The sequence below is a fragment of the Pinus tabuliformis genome, chromosome X (assembly GCF_031772625.1).
Source record: "Pinus tabuliformis cultivar Carrire ecotype Pingquan chromosome X, CPIR1, whole genome shotgun sequence".
Taxonomy (NCBI): Eukaryota; Viridiplantae; Streptophyta; class Pinopsida; order Pinales; family Pinaceae; genus Pinus; species Pinus tabuliformis.
This window is the reverse complement of record NC_142308.1, coordinates 1,281,122,744-1,281,139,308: the sequence shown is the minus strand read 5'-3', so window position 1 is coordinate 1,281,139,308 and position 16,565 is coordinate 1,281,122,744. Positions and strand designations below refer to the sequence as shown.

Genomic DNA, 16,565 nt, shown 5'->3' with positions numbered 1-16,565 from the left:
TATTCTCCTATCTAATTAGATTATGTCTTCTGCAAAATACTTGCAACAAATACTGAATAAAACACTATTGCAACTTCCCAGGAAAATAATTAACCAAAGGAACTGAGAAAATTATGCACACGCACAAAAATTGGACACCAATATTTTTGGACAAATGTCCTTGGAGAAACCCATAAAGAGGATTTTTACCTCCCAAACCTGCAATTCAAATGTTATACAAAGTCCTTTAACAGAGTTCAACACCAGCTGCACTTGGGAAGATTTCCCAATGTCACTTTAGCAATACTCCCTCTCTCCTTAGGCTGGTTCTTTTTCGACACAAGTGGAATAACTTTAGAAAAGGTGCTTTTAGAATATGATGATGGTAGAATTTACCAAGACTAGTGCTTATCCAATAGGGCTATGGAGTTAGATGAGATTTAGAACAATAGGGTTTGAAGAAGGTGAGAGCCTTTTAGCAAGTTGCATGGTCACAACCATGAAATAGTGGTGAATAACATTGCACAAAAAATAAATAAAGAAGGCAGTAATAACCTCTTCAAATAAAAGAAACAACAATACCAAGATCCTTTAATAATTCAAGGTTACATTAAGTGTTAGGAAGAGTTTAAGAAATTCAACCTTAATCTCTTCTTCTGGGATAAATCTGCCATTCTACATAGATAATTCTAGAAGCAAAATATTGGTAATTCTTGGGAAGGTCTAATAATACATGAAAGAATAAAGAGAAATCTCAGCTTGAACCATTGCCCTTCTTCTATTCCTCCCTGCTACCCCCTCTCACCTAGGGGTAACTTGAGGAGAATATTCTTCCATGATACACATTGTAGTTAGTGGTTCCAGAGATGGTGACCAACATTCTCCATAGATAGCAACCCCCCAAATGCCTCCTATATATCATGCTCAACACACTTACCTGATCAACATACTCATGCAATGATGGTGGTTCAACAAACATGAGTTACATTAGTTATTGTTTCATACAAAGTGTTTGCATTTATGTAATAGGCATTTAAGTTAGGATCACAGGTTGAAGTCAGATAATGAATCATGATGCCTGGAAATTACGCTTGTTGCTTATTTCATCTTGGTGGTCATCAATTCCCTCTAGTCAAATGTAACGACTCTGGGAATTTACCTTTTGTTGTCTGGATTTTTGTTTAATTTGCAGGATGCACTCCGGTTATATCTTATTAACTCACCGGTTGTACGGGCAGAACCCTTGCGTTTTAAAAAGGAAGGACTTTATGCTGTGGTAATGATTTTGTAAACTTATATCATACTAACATATAATGTGCTTTCTTGCCCTTTAAGGTCTTATGTTCTGTCAATGTTTTTTCGAGATAATGCTTTGCAATTTTTATCTTTCAACAAGCCCAATCTTTCAGGTTCATAGCACTATGCTATGTGCCTTACTGTTTGTTTAGAAGAGATGACTATACTTTTATGATATCCCATATCCAGGTCAAAGATGTTTTTCTTCCATGGTACAATGCATATAGATTCATGGTTCAGAATGCACAAAGGCTTGAGGTGGAAGGCCTGAGTCCTTTTAGACCTATTGCGTTCAATGAATTGCAGAGATCAACAAATGTACTTGATCAGTGGATTAGTTCTGCTTGTGAGAGTCTTGTCCAATTTGTGCGAAAAGAAATGGATGCATATCGTCTGTCCACGGTAAGATTTTTCTCTCGAATTTGTGGATATACTTCTGAAAGAGTGTGTCCTCTTAGTACTGTCACATATTTGAAACAATTTAAATGGAGTTACTAGTTTAAGTTCTGGCAGTTGATCTTTAACTTTGAAGTGTGTTATGGTATTTAGTAATCCATTTTCATCTCTTCACAGGTGGTACCTTTTCTTCTAAAGTTCATCGACAATCTTACTAATATATATGTACGATTTAATCGGAAAAGACTAAAAGGACGAACAGGAGAAGAAGATTGTAGAATGGCTCTTTCAACTCTTTACCATGTGAGAATAAAATTATCAATCCTGTGTTCTTTTGCCAGTTACATTACGTAAATGATATACTTGAACATGTATTTCTATGCTATATTTATCGATAACTGAATTTCATTGTCAATTTATAAACAGTTTAGCGGGTCCAGTTTTAAGAAATCTGTCATTGTACTTTGTTCTTTAATAATATACTTCGGGGAGCTGGAATGCTAAAAGCTAGCTAAGTCATTTAATCTATATTGTAGGCCTTTGTTAAACCATTTGAAATATGGTTGCAGCTGTACACACCACAACCATGGAATTCCATGACAACTACCTTGACCTGTAAAGCATGCTTTGTTAACGTGTGCTTCTTTGGTTGTAAGTAGTTTTCATAAAATAGAATATAATCATCTGCGAAACTTTATCGTCTTATTTCCTAATAGTATTAACAACTCTAAAATATATGGAATCAAGGAGCTCTACCTACACGTTTGAGGCCTTCCCCTAGCCACCATGGTGTCTTCACTCTTCCTCAACTCTGGGATGTTTACCCTCTTCTTGTTTATCATTTGTTGTGGATCCGCACAAACCATTCTTTTGTGTGCACAGTACCCCTCTCTTCCTTTGGCTGTGACCCTGCTAGCTATAAGATGAGCATGGATGTTGGTTTGAAGGCCCTTGTGTCTACCTGTTTTTTCCCCCCTATTAGGGAATGAAGTTCCTGTGTCTAGGCAGAACCCTCACATGGCTTGGAAAAATCATTCATAGAAGTGTTTTCTCCCTCTTGTGTTGCAGGAGTCTCCCACTCCTCAGGGCACTTCATCTTTGAAACGGCAGAATTGTTTGTGATCGTCTCCCTTGGCCAAGAAGCCATGGATCGGGCAATATTCTTACAAGCTTGTGGGTTGATCCCCTTCTCCATGACAAAGATTTTATATGTTCATGTGCTCATTGATTCTTGATAGGGGAATTTAACTCTGCTAAAGGTGGTGACAACATCTGCTATCATGGGCCTTGCTTTATGGGACATGCAGGCTTATATATGAAACGATTGTCTCCTTTCATCAAATTGGATTGCTAACTTCTGCACCAATGTGGGTTAGGCTCTCTAATCTCCATGGCACTTCTAGGATATTGAATTTATGGCCTCCATTGGAACAAGTTGGGGAAGTTTCATTTTTGCTCATCGGAAACTAGCAATAGGCATATTACAAGCACTCATCCTTCTGGATCAAATACAATTTGTGCACATCCTTCCAATCTTGAATACACAACATCACGATCCAATGAAGGAACTAGCCTGGCAATCTACAGTCCATCACATGAAGCAATCCTCGAGTTATCCCAACGATCCATGGCAAGTCATAGGAAGTCCACGATCAACAACCTGCCCCACATCAAACTGTTGGTCACCAGGGTCACCACCAATCCACCAAAAGTCCCAGCCAATCTCACTTCCAAGCCAGTCAAGACCGCATCTCCATGTCTTTAGCTGAACCCTTTGCTCCATGATCTAGACAATCCCAACTTCCTATAAGTTGCTTCGCTGTGCACACTCTTATTCATTGGCCCTTAAAAGTAGTTCTGATGCCATGTTGTTTTTCCATGATACTGGAGTCTAGGTTAGAATCTTATAATCGCTGATGCTACCAATCCAAGTATCACAACAAACTACTTTGCATAGTGGAATATAAAATGCAGTAAATCAACATGTGAACCTATATAGACAAATTTTTACAACCCAACTTCATTATATCAAAAAACTGATAAGACAACAGTCTAGGCTCTCGTATCAGAGAAATGGCCCTCATACATCCACTGATACAAAGATAAACAACTAGGGTTTGGTGTCGGTCACTTCGACAACCAGTTTACCCTAAACAAGATACACTGACAATCTGGCTAATGTAGCGTACTCTCTCAGCTCCTCTCGGTCGTACCCTGAACACATTTGCCTGGTCCTTCGACTCCTGATCTACAACAACTCTAATTTTCCTCTATCAATGAACCAACTGCATTAGGTCATTAAACTCAACTTTACCTGCTCTCTAGCTGGCCATCCGTCCTTCAACACATCAAGACTCTTGTCGAGTTGTTCACAATTCCGTTTGTGAACAATTCTCAACTACCCACTACTTCTCCTCAGCGCTTTTGGGACTTTCTTCCCACTAGTGCCTTCTTGTGTTGCCCAATGAAACCACACTTAGGGTTGGAGGGATTCCCACTATCACTGTTGAATATCCTTCTCCAGCAATGAACCTAGGGCATGGAGGACTGCCCAACTTTTTTGTAGATGTTCTTCTCCACAAATCAAGTCTAGGGCTACAAACTGCTCCTGGCTAATAAGACCTTTGAGCTCTTCTTCTGCCACTTCTAACAAACCCTTAGTCCTTCAAGAGACTTGTTCCATAGGGCTTAAAGCAAGCCTTTACAATCCTCTACAAATTGTTCTTGAGGTTTCTCCAACTCGACCACTTTTAGAAGGCCTAAAATCCTTCTTAGGTCACTGCAATTAGGGCCAACTTGATCCACTCTCATGCTGCCCTCCAACAGTCCATGAGAGTTCAATCCAACTACAATCAAACTGTCCAACCTAGATCTCTACATCCACTAGCAATAAACCATCAACAAGAGAACAAACTCCAACACACTGTTGTTGTCCTCTTTCCCTTGGAATCTGTGCTACTAGAGCTATGGTTAGGGCACACCAATAGCCCTAAAACTTGCTCTCACCACCGTGTTTCCTTGTCCAGCTTGTTGCCTCCCTTTGTTATCCTATTAGGCATCCAAATCATTCCTTAAGGGCTTGAGGAACCTCCTCACAACACCCTTAGCACCCTATCCCACACAGCAAGATATTTGGCCTCCTAGCATAAGGGATATCCTCTGTTTTGACTGTGCACTTCTAGTAACTGCAACTCTGTGAGAAGGCTCTCACATGGCCTCATGGGTAGCAATGATGAGGAAATCCACATTTTGGGCATACAAATGTGAGAAGGGAGCAATCATGGATGCATGAGTTAATATGGCTTTTGTTTTTCCACCCCACTTATTGCCTTCTACCTTTTCTTGATTTTTCTTTGTATTAATACTCAAAGTGATAGGAAATGAGAGCATGCTATGAATGATGTGTAGCAGTGGATCTCCCCCTTAAAGGTGAAGAAATTCATCATCTACTAGGGGTTGGGATATGCAAGGGTTCCTTTATGATGTGGTAGGGGCAAGCATTGGCCCAACGAACCAGGTGATGGCGATGATGATAAGGGGTAGAGTTCATGCTTGGCTTTTGCACATGTGCTAATTTTAATGCCCCAACTATCTTTTACATTTTATAATTTTTCTCTTTCTTTTTTCTTGTGGCTATGATATGCTTTTTACTTTTATTTTAGTTGCATCAACCTTGTGGGGCAAAGTTTCCGGATCCAACCTAGATATGTGGACAAGGGGAAGGGGTGTGCTAGAACCTAGTGGAACCATGGTCATGTGGACTTGGAGATGGGAGGTAGAGTATAAGGCTCGTAATGTATGGAGGGAAATGATAAGTATGGAATGGGGAAAATGGGACTGCTCTATCTTAATTGGGCTTTCCCAAGTACTTCTCTTTCTTAAGCCATGGGCTATTAGGGGAGGTCCCATTGGACTAAGATTGAAGATTAAGCCTCCATTTAAGGTGAGGGAACAAAACCATAGTCAAAACCCTTCCTTTTTCCAAGTCACTTAATAATCCATGCTAGATGCCCAAATGAAAAATAAGCATAAGCACTTGATTGCACAATGACTAACATACCTTTTGGATCAAATTTCGCACCTTCTAACATGTACTATTGACAAATGGGCGAGGAGACATATGGCTGATGTAGGTGGCAAAGATAAAATGACACATCACATCGGCTACAAAGTGGCAGCTAGTTGCTGATTGGAAGGAGATGATTGTTAGTTTGTGTAGCTCAGAAAGGTGTTTATCTCAGATAGTATCTATGAGGCTAAGGAACACAATGAATTAATTATCTCCAATACCCAGAAAATTTCCAAGGAAAAAAATGCCTTAATTAGAATTAATTATACTTTTTATTAATTTTTTAAGTCTAACTTAGGGAAATGGCTTAATTAATCAGGATTAACTTAGGCAAATCGATTTTCTTCTAACGCCTTCTAGAAAAGTCATTTTTAGAAGTCAAGATGATCTTAGCCATCAATTGGATTTAGATTGTGGTCGTTGATTTGTCAACAAGAGAATATATTAGGAGGTTGATGGGCATTTGGATATCACATTCCAAACAAAAATTTTTCAGTGAGAACAAAGGGCGCAATGATAGTGTGACAACACCAGCAGATCGGTTCAGTTGTGATTAAAGACAAAGTTTCCGGAGAAAATTCTTCACAGCGATTTCCACTTTCTCAGTGACAGAGAAAGATCGATTTTATTTGCAGAGAGATCAAGTTTGCCAACAGTGCGAATTGACTCAGAGAGGTTGAGTTTCCATAGCAAGAAGGAATTTGCAAGAGTGAACAATTTGCACAAGAGAAGTCAAGTTTTCTAGTAGAAGTCAAATTTTCAGAGGAGGCTATGTTAATTTCCCAGGCAGTGCAAGTTTGCTAGAAGGTCGAGTTAGCCAGGGCCACACATGTGGATCAATTCAGTGAGCCATAGGATGGCCGAATTGAATCAGTTGCGTCAAGTTGCTTCTAGGAAGTCAAATTGACTAGTGGAAGTGAAGAAAATAATTTTCTAGAGGTTTGCTAATTTACGACAAACATATATAACATTTTCAATTACAAAATTGCTAAAGAATAATAAAAATGAATGTTGCACTAATTGTTATCGGGATTAATTCGGCATGGGGAAAAGATTGGAAAAAATCGTAAAAATCAAGAAAAAATCGGTAATAATCGGGAAAAAATTGTAACATACAAAAATATTCATTTTTTTTCAATTTTTTTAATATCTAAACCATCTACAACATAAAATAAATACATTGACACATAAATATGATAAAAGAACTAATATATAAGATGTTTAATTTCATTTCTAGTGCTACATCACACATAACAGTGAATCATGTCCTGAATAGTAAGTCCTGACTCCTGAGTCCCAACTCAGCCTCAAAATATCAACAAAAAATATAATAATGTATCTCATGAGTCATAATGTCATATATAATGAAATGAACCAAATAACTAAAGTCTAATACTATTGATTTCCTCTGCCCCTCTTGTGAGAAAATGCCATAGCTTTCCCTTTCCCTCTAGATGTAGATGCTGGTGGAGTTTGCAGTGACTCTGTTGTGCTCTAGAAGCTGAAGAACTAGGAGCTATAGGAGGTAGACCACATCTTTTACTGGTGGCAGGGGTAGCCCGGGCAGGTGGTGTCACCTCCTCCTCCTGTTGCTCTGCCTCCTCCTGCTCCTCCTTCTCCATGGCCTCATACAATTAGCCCATTACTGGCTTCTCAACATCAACTAATCGAAGAACCTTTACCAAAGGTTCAGTAATGGTGCAAACCTCCTGCACTCCCGCCCAAAAGTCTTCTTGGTATGAAACTAGTCTGCATATGGCCTCTCCCTTTGGTTTGCAGCTCATTGTCAAAGCATGCCACTCCTCTGAAAGAAACATTCTCTTCACATCCCACATAGAATTCAAGAGGGATTGAAGAGATATGAAACTGGTGGCAAACCGTGTAATGGTGGGGCGCACCCAATGTTGCACGAAGCGGGAACGAAGCGAAGCGAAGCGAAGCGCGGAAGCGTCATTTTCCAAAAATCTAGGAAGCAAAGCGTCCGCGGAAGCGTCTGCTATATATATATATATATATATTTTTATATTTTTTTGCATTTATACTAAAAACAAACATCCCAAATACCAAATTAATTGTAGAAGACATGAAAACATGCATATTTTTGCATAAATCAAGATAGATATGGCATCCATGATTCCATTGTAGTTACTAGTATGTACAACAATCACCTATATTCTAGCTATTACAAACATACATCAAATTTTTAAGCATATTATAGAACATAAAACATTTAAGCATATTATAAAACATAAAACATAGAGCATCTTTCTTCAGTTGAAATGTTTGGGCAAATTTGTACCCCCACAGAACCCTTTTTTTCATCACTGTCTAGCACCCCACAAAGATGCCTCCTCAGACGGGTATATGAACCACAATATGGTTTTCCTCCATGACAACCATGAGGGCACACAAATTTGTAAGATCCACCACCCTTTCCCCCATCAAGTTTGGTCACATAGTTCCACAAGGGTGTTGATGTAGCTTTCCCATCTTGTGTTTCAGTGTCCCCTTCAAGTTCATCCCCTTCCTCTTCAAACCCTTCCTCCTCATCATACATTGGGTCACTACTATTAGGACCATCACCAATGTCCTCTTCTGTTTCTTCCCTTCTATTCCTCACCCTTGCCATCATTAAAACCAAGAGTGGAATGATACATAGAAGCCAAAAGAACACCATCTTGGAATATGGATATAGGTGGTGGACAACGGCAACCTGTAAATAAAGGAGCAAGTAGAAACAATGGAAAAGAGTAGGAGAGGGAGGAGAAAAATACAAATTTTTTTTCAAAAAAACAAGGGAGTTTGGGGTTTGAACTTACCTCTTTAGCTCTTGTAGATGAAATCCTCCAAGCTCTTGCTCCAAGCTCCTCCTCCTTCTCCTAGCTCCTCCTTCTTCACTCCTCCAAGCTCTCCTCTCTTCTCCTCTCCTTTTCTCTCTTCTCTTCTCCTCTCCTCTCTTCTCTTCTCCAACTCTCATAAACTCAAAGTGAGAAAATGAGGAATGAATGGGGGCTTTATTCTTTTCATTCCTCACCTTAACCTCACCCTAACCCACCCCCTTAAGGTTGAGTTAACTTAACTTTAAAAAAAAATAAAAAATAAAAATGTTTTTCTCCCTTGGGCGCGCCCCTTTCCGCCGAAGCGTACGGAAGCGTGCGTGAAGCGCACGCTTCCTGCTCCGAAGCGCCACGCTTCGGCGGCCCGAAGTGCCGTACGAAGTGCGCTTCAGAGCGGCGCTTCGGAAATTCCAGGAAGCGCAATTTTTTTTACGAATCGCGCTTCGAAAGGCGCTTCGTACTGCGCTTCCGTACGGGGCGCGCTTCGGAGCTTCGGAGCGGGGGGGGGGCGCTTCGTGCAACATTGGGCGCACCAACTCTTCGTTGTTGGTGAATTTTCTCATCAAGCTAAGCACAAATGTATGATTATATATAAATTTTGTAATGCTTTTTGATGACTCAACAATATCTTTGACAAAGGAAATTTTCCCTATGTGCTCCAACATCAAATCAATACAATGTGCAGCACAAGGTGTCCAAAATAAAGTAGGATGCCTCTCCATAAGCATTGTGCCAGCAGCAACATAATTTGTAGCATTGTCCGTTATGACTTGGACAACATGTTCTGCACCCACCTCCAAAATAAACACATCCAGCAAATCACATAAAGTTTTTGCATCTTTGATATGTGCAGATGCATCAATAGATTTGATAAACATAGTCCCCTTGGGACAACTAACCAAGATGTTTGTAAGGGTTATCTCCTTTTGGTCAGTCCAACTATCTGACATCACAGTGCATCCTGTTTGTGCCCATGATTCCCTAAACTCCTCCAATCTTTTGGTGCAGTCAAGCTTTTCATTTTGAAGAATCCGGCCTCTAATGTCATGATAAGAAAGGATTTTGTACCCAGGGCCAACAGTTGCAATAGCATCAACAACAAGCTGGAAAAATGGATTATTCCTTACAATGCTGAAAGGAATATCACTCCAAAGGAGAAATTTGGCCAACAACTTGTCAACTTGTTCTTTCTCAGTTTTTTTAAGCATTGAAGTGATAGATGGTTGTGAACCAGGTGTGGTTCGAGGAACAAAAAATGATGAGGCAGCGATCGGGTTGGTTGATGCTGCAGTAGAACCAGTGCCACTTCCTTATTCAGCTGACTTTGTTAGTTGCTTCTTCATTTCTGCTTTGGCCTCTCTATTGTGGTCTAAATTTTCCAATGATCTCATGGCTTTTCGGATGATTTCAGGATTTGTATTTGTGCAAGGCCCTACATCAAATCCAGGGATTTGTGCAAGGTGATACTTCAATCTGTACACCCCCCCGGACATATGGTGCCCACACAACTTGCAAGACAAGTTCATTCTATCAATCCCTCCATCAGGGTCACCAAATTCCCACAGAGGGTCCAATTTCCTTGGCATGTTTGACTTTGAACTTTGAACTTTGAACTTGAAGTTGAAAACTTGAATGGTGATTCGGTGAACCTATGGCAAAATAAGGATTACAATTTACAAGTTACAAACTTACAATTTACATTGTACAAAAACTAAAAAAAATTACATACAATTTAAGAAATTTTAAGTTTTAACAAACAAAATGAAAAATCAAATGACATTGGACAAATGTCAAAAACCCTATCAAGATTCAAATCAATTCAAAAATATTTGATAACCCATTGAATTCTTTTGATAAACAATGGGTTATCCAGATTCCAAACCCAACCAAAAATATAGAAAAAAATCAAAACAAAGTTACAAAACACAAAATGTTGGTGCCCATACCGGTTTTATGGAGAAAATTTGTCTCCTTCTTAGCTCACACTTCGTTTTTCTTCTCTAGTTAGCGGATTCAGCTCCCAAATGACCAAGAGCTCACTCCAAGACTCCAAACGCTTGTTGCGCACCTGTCTGCTGTCCAAATGAGAAAACAAAATCGTGTTTTTTAGTTATAAATCGCGCTGTCTGCAAGGGGCACGATTTTTACCATAAAAATCGGTGAAAAAATAAATTTCGTTTTAATTGGCCTATTAAATCGCAAAGTTAAAAAATCGCGATTTTTTACGATTTTATCGCGATTAGTGCAACACTGATAAAAATACTCATCTGCGGAACTGGTTTTCCCCACACTAGGGTTTTTCTAGGGACGTTTGTCCAAAATATTGATGCCTATTATTTTGTGTGTAATATTTCTCAGTTCCTGCGATTTAATTTCCGTGAAGTTGTAGTCATGTTTTATTCAATATTTTTTGTATATAAATTGCAGAAGCCAAATAATCTATTTCAAATAGGTGAATAATAACCAGTGAACTACAACAATATTAAAAATTTCACTTTTCTCCTAAAGTGACTTTATAAGTGGTAAAGGTACATGCTAATTTAAAAGTGACTTTATAAGTGGTAAATTTACATTCTAATTTAAAAGTGACTTTATTAAAGTCAATGAAGAATTAGAAAGTGAAAAAGTGACTATGGAAATAAAAGTCTAAGTGGGACTTTATTTAAGTAGTTGAGTTAAAAAATAGAAAGTGAGAATTAAATGCACATTTATTCTCATCCCTTGATCTAAATGAATCTCGGCCATTAGATCTTAGAGTAACCCAAAAGGTCATTTAGAGAATAAAAGGAGAAGAGAAGAGGAAAAGATCAACTCATTCTTTCATGAGCATTTGAGAGAAAGAGAAGAGAGAGCAAGGAGAAAATTTCTTAGCAATGAGGAAGTGAAGGAGAATAGCAAAAAGACATTTTCAACAAATCTGGGCAACAACATTTATTGGCATGCATCCAAGGAAAAACTGTATAGTAGGAGAAAGGCATAGAAATCAAGGAAAAGGGGCAGCACAGAAATCGAGAAAGAGGGATAGCAGAAAGGACATGAATTTCGAGGCAAATTTGGGCACGAATTTCGAGGCAGTCATACTGTTGAAATTCGTACATTCCGTACAACAAATTTTAGACACATTTTTCGAGGTAGGTTGTACAACATTTAACATTGTTTTATTGTTGGAAAAAATTTTGTTTTGGCTGTTCGCTGATTGGCACAATTTTCGAGGTGGAGTACAAGCACAAAAAATGAGATAAGTTGTAATTTGTGGTTGCTGAAATTTTTACTGTGTATTTCAGTTTCTCTGTAAAAGCATTTTCAGAAATAAAGAAGAGCTCTCAAACTGGTTTTCCCCAAGAGTTGTAGGGGGTTTTTCCAGGGTCACATTGACCAAAAATCACTGTGTTATTTTCTGTGTGGCTGTCATAATCTTACTGTGTTTTATTTCTGCAATTTCAGCAGCTGTGAAATCTCTAAATTTGTGTTTCCAGAAAATTATTGTCAGTTCTAGATTTTATAATTTTTATCATGTTTGGATTTAAAAGTAAATGCATGGAGTGATAAGGAACACTGATAACCAGAGTGGAGGTTGAAATTTCTTCATTAAGGTCCCCCAAGAGCTAGTTTAGGCTCACTGAAGTGGCGTTTTTCTTGTTGTCCTAGTACAATCTTCAAAATTACAGAGGTTACACATTTAAACATCAAGTTTATCTTCTTCTTACAACCAGGTAGAATAGGTATAACATCTCGAATTTATTTCCAATTGTGGTAAGAAGTTTCTATACCCAATTTGTGGCAATTTCAAGCTTATCTCCTTGATCTATTGAGTATTTTTTCACTAGTCTACAATTTTGTTCTATTGTTATATCTTTAGTCAGATTAAATTTTGTTATTGCTTTAACTCCTACTTCTTCCATATACTTTTATTTTGGCACTGGTCTACTTATACTTTAGTTTAGTGCATTTGTAGGGATACCACCCTTGGTGTTTCATAGGAGTTAGCCTAAAGTGAAAGGAATACACTGCGGCGTATTCTTAATAGTGCTAACCACTTGGCATACTTAGTTGAACCTTCCCAAACCTAATAGTTTGAGCGGTAATAGGTCCAATATGAATTTTTTTATTTATTTTGTGTGCCAAGGTATGTACTATGTACCATTAGGATTGCAATAGTTAGAACCTTTTGGTTGTATCCATTATGTGAAAATTCGGAAACCCAAATCCTATTGTAGCAACTGGAAATTATTCACCTAATCGTTATTTTTAATTAACAATTTATTTGTTGTTTCCTATAGTAAACATTGAATAACTCACACTGCAATCTACACAAATAAAACTACGGAAGAATAAACACTGAAAGAAATGCTAGCACACACATACATTTACATAGTTAATTTTGGACTAAATTCCCCAGAAAAACCCAACTTGGGAAAATTGGTGCAGTAGCTAAGGGTTTTATTATTAAGCAACAGTGAAATAATATGAGTACAACTGGATGCTGAAACTGGCAATCTTACAGAGAAAACTAGCAAGAAAAATCTAGTGAGGAATTTGCTCACTCCATTGGAAAATCCAGGCTCTGACCTCAGCTCAAATTGAGCCCTCCAAACTGGCTCTGCATAGCTACTGCGTCACCCTAGCGCAGTCACTTCTGCACTCAGCTTGAACCAACTTCTCCTGAAGTCATCTGATTAGCTGTTATCTGGGAAAATGTCTCTCTCAGCCTCCGAAACCTTTGTCTAATTTCTGGCACTGAAACTCGGCTTTCCCCAACAGATATGAAATTGCCTCTAGAGGCTACTGCGCTGCTCTGCGTCAGCCTCACTGTGGCTCCTCTGCCTCTCTACAAATCCACTCACTGGAACTGGAATCCTTACTCTGGATTCAGTGTCCCTGCCCCTCTCTCACTGCTTCGATCTCACTGGCTCTCTTTGTAGCAACTGACTGCCGCTACTCTGGAAATTGATCTACTCATGAAATCGAAATGCTCAAGTTATTTCTCCAAGCCCCATCGACTTCTTCTTATAATCCTCTGTTGAGACTTCAACGACCAAGATTATATCCTAATCAATGGTTAAGATTAACTTGAATTCTAATCTGTGTGAGTTTCTAGAACATTCACACCTTGACTTAATTAATTATGATTAATTAGTCATATTCCCTAAGTTTAGACTTGATAAATATTTAAAAACTGACTAATAATCTAATTAAGCCATTTCTAGACGGAATTTCCATAAACGATTTCTATATTTTGGAGATCTTATGCACTCTAGCCTCTCCACAAAATTTCAAATCTAGAACACATCCGATGCTACAGAAACTAACACTCCCTTTTAGCGAGGAATGTGTTCTAGAGTTGTTGCCCCCTGTAGCAACACGCTGTCTCTGCATCATCTCCGTCAAATTGGTAATGTCTGGCAGCTACTGCCTACCAACCACTGCGCAACTCTGATATGTGTTGCATTTGTGTTGTTGCTGACTCTGCTGAATCGCTGCCAACACTACATCTACACTGCAGCTCCCTCTCCATCTGTTGTTGCTGCAACTGAAAAGCATCCTAAATACTGAATCAACTATGATCAGTATGATGCATCTGTCACCCGAGTTTCTGATTGCCACTAGTAGCTACGTTGTCACTGAGGAATTTGCGTTGTCACTGAGGAATCTGCGTTGCTGCTGACTCTGCACTGCTGCCAATTCTACACTGCGCTCCTCAGCATCTCACTGCAACTAAACTCTGCAACTATCGCTTTGGCATCTGACTGCGTCAATTGTCACTGATCCATCTTGCTACAAAAACACTGTGGGCCCCCGTAGCAAGGTATTGATCCATGAGGTGGACTCCTCAAGGGTCTTGCCCAATCTCTATAGTTTTGGGATGCTGATCTACTCATATTGTTGTTGCTGCAACTACTACAATAATGAGTCTGATCTTTGAAATTCTAAAGCACTAGATTCTGTAGGGATGCTCCCTCTGAACCTGGACTCCTTCTGAGTCTCGATCACCCCAGGGGAAATCTCTCTACTCCCTCCTGGCAACACGCACTGTCCTCCTGTACTAGAAATTGGACTGCGTAGCTCTGCACTAGGAATATTCTGGCTGGAACTGCACCTGTATACTGCAACTGGGAAATTCACACTACCTATGTCACTGCATCTAGCTCTGCTACTGTATATCAGGTATTGACTGCAACTAGATCTGCCACTGTCATCTAAATGATTGGCATCGCCTGCTAATACTGAATCTGCTACTATCATACTTTGGGATCCTATAGCAAAGGTGATGGTCTTGCTGCAACAATATGGAATTGATCAGACTGATCTCCTTGTTGCGACTGTGTTGGACCCTGCCCATCTGGCACACTGGAGTTTCATACTCCTCCTCCACCTAGATCTAGTGCCCGACTATCTCCTTTTGAGCCTTGTCCCTTACTGGGACCTTTCCTCTCTTTGCAACTCGCACTTCCTCCGGCATCTGCCTCTGGCAACTGGAAGTTGATCTGTTGCCCAGATCTGCGTTCTAGCTAAGTCGCACGACCTCATCTGGCAATCTCGTATGATCATCCCTGCAGAGCTGCAAAATTTGAAAAATCAAAACTAGAGAAAATAAACTTCAAAGATATGCTGAAAACTCTCTCTTTCCTTCTGCTCGGTTGCTGCTTTGTTATTCGCACTCCCTTTTGGAGTGATAAAACACAAGGACCGCTGATCTACAAGGAAAAATCGAACTTCTTGAGACTAGAAGTTCCCTGAGGAAAAATTTCCCTCTATGTATGCTCTTCTTCCTTCCACTCGACATTGGCTCTGCGCTAGGAAACTGCAGCAAAACCACTGCGTCCAACTAGAAATCTGCTATGCGAAAATAGTGGAATGTCCCTTTCTCAGAAAAGTCGTTTCTCCTCAAGAAATTCGACCTATTAGCCAAGGTGATTGCACTTCCTCTGGGGATTCGATCTGCTGCCCTCACTGAACAACGGATCTCCCTCTTCCTTTGCTACTGAGCTCTTCGGCTGATCATCTATGCTCTGATACCATGTGAAAATTCGGAAACCTGAATCCTATTGCAGCAACTGGAAATTATTCACATAATTGTTATTTTTAATTAACAATTTATTCACTGTTTCCTATAGCAAATACTGAATAACTCACACTACAACCTACACAAATAAAACCGCGGAAGAATAAACGCTGGAAGAAATGCTAGCACACACATAAATTTACATAGTTATTTTTTTATTAAAGTCCCCTAAAAAACCCAACTTGGGAAAACTGGAGCAGCAGTTGTGGGTTTTATTATTATGTAGTAGTGAATTAATCTGAGTACAATTGGATGCCGAAACTAACAATCCTACAGAGAAAACTGGCAAGAAAAATCTAGTGAGGAATTTCTTCACTCCACAGGAAACTTCAAGCTCTGACCTTAGCTCAAATTGAGTCGTCCAAACTGGCTCTATGCAGCGACTGCATCACCCTAGCGCAGTCACTTTTGCACTCAACTCGAACCAACATCTCCTCAAGTCGTTTGATCATTTGTTGTCTGGGAAAATATTTCTCTTTGGCCTCCAGAACCTTTTTCCAACTTCTAGCACTGAAACTTGGCTAGCCCTAGTAGATACGAAATTGCCTCTACAGGCTACTGTGCTGCTCTGTGTCAGCCTCAATGTGGCTCCTATGCCTCTCTGCAAATGCAGTCACCGGAACTGGAATCCTTCCTCCAAATTCACTGTCCCTGCCCCTCTCTCACTACTTCGATCTCACTGGCTCTCTCTCCGGCTGCTGACTGGTGCTACTCTGGAAATCGATCTGCTCATGAAATCGAACTACTAAAGTTATTTTTCCAAACCCCATAGACTTCTTATAATCTTTTGTTGAGACTCCAACAAGCACGATTATATCTTAATCAATGGCTAGGATTAACTTGAAGTCAATCTGTGTGAGTTTCTAGAACATTCACACTTTGACTTAATTAATTCTGATTAATTAGTCATATTCTCTAAGTTTAG

The 16,565-nt window shown here is 39.4% G+C and overlaps 1 protein-coding gene across 3 annotated transcripts in view; it reads left to right on the top strand.

Moving 5' to 3' along the window:
* The window catches only part of LOC149144721 (isoleucine--tRNA ligase, cytoplasmic-like), a 739,557-nt gene that overhangs the window by 303,928 nt on the left and 419,064 nt on the right, over positions 1–16,565 (top strand). For all 3 annotated transcript variants that reach the window (XR_016264930.1, XM_089449912.1, XM_089449913.1), the window contains exons 13-15: positions 1,172–1,255; positions 1,465–1,677; positions 1,849–1,974. Coding sequence is in view for 2 of the 3 variants with exons in the window: in XM_089449912.1 (XP_089306038.1) it covers positions 1,172–1,255; positions 1,465–1,677; positions 1,849–1,974 (423 nt within the window). In the remaining variant the exon portion in view is untranslated. The remainder of the gene's footprint in view (positions 1–1,171; positions 1,256–1,464; positions 1,678–1,848; positions 1,975–16,565) is intronic.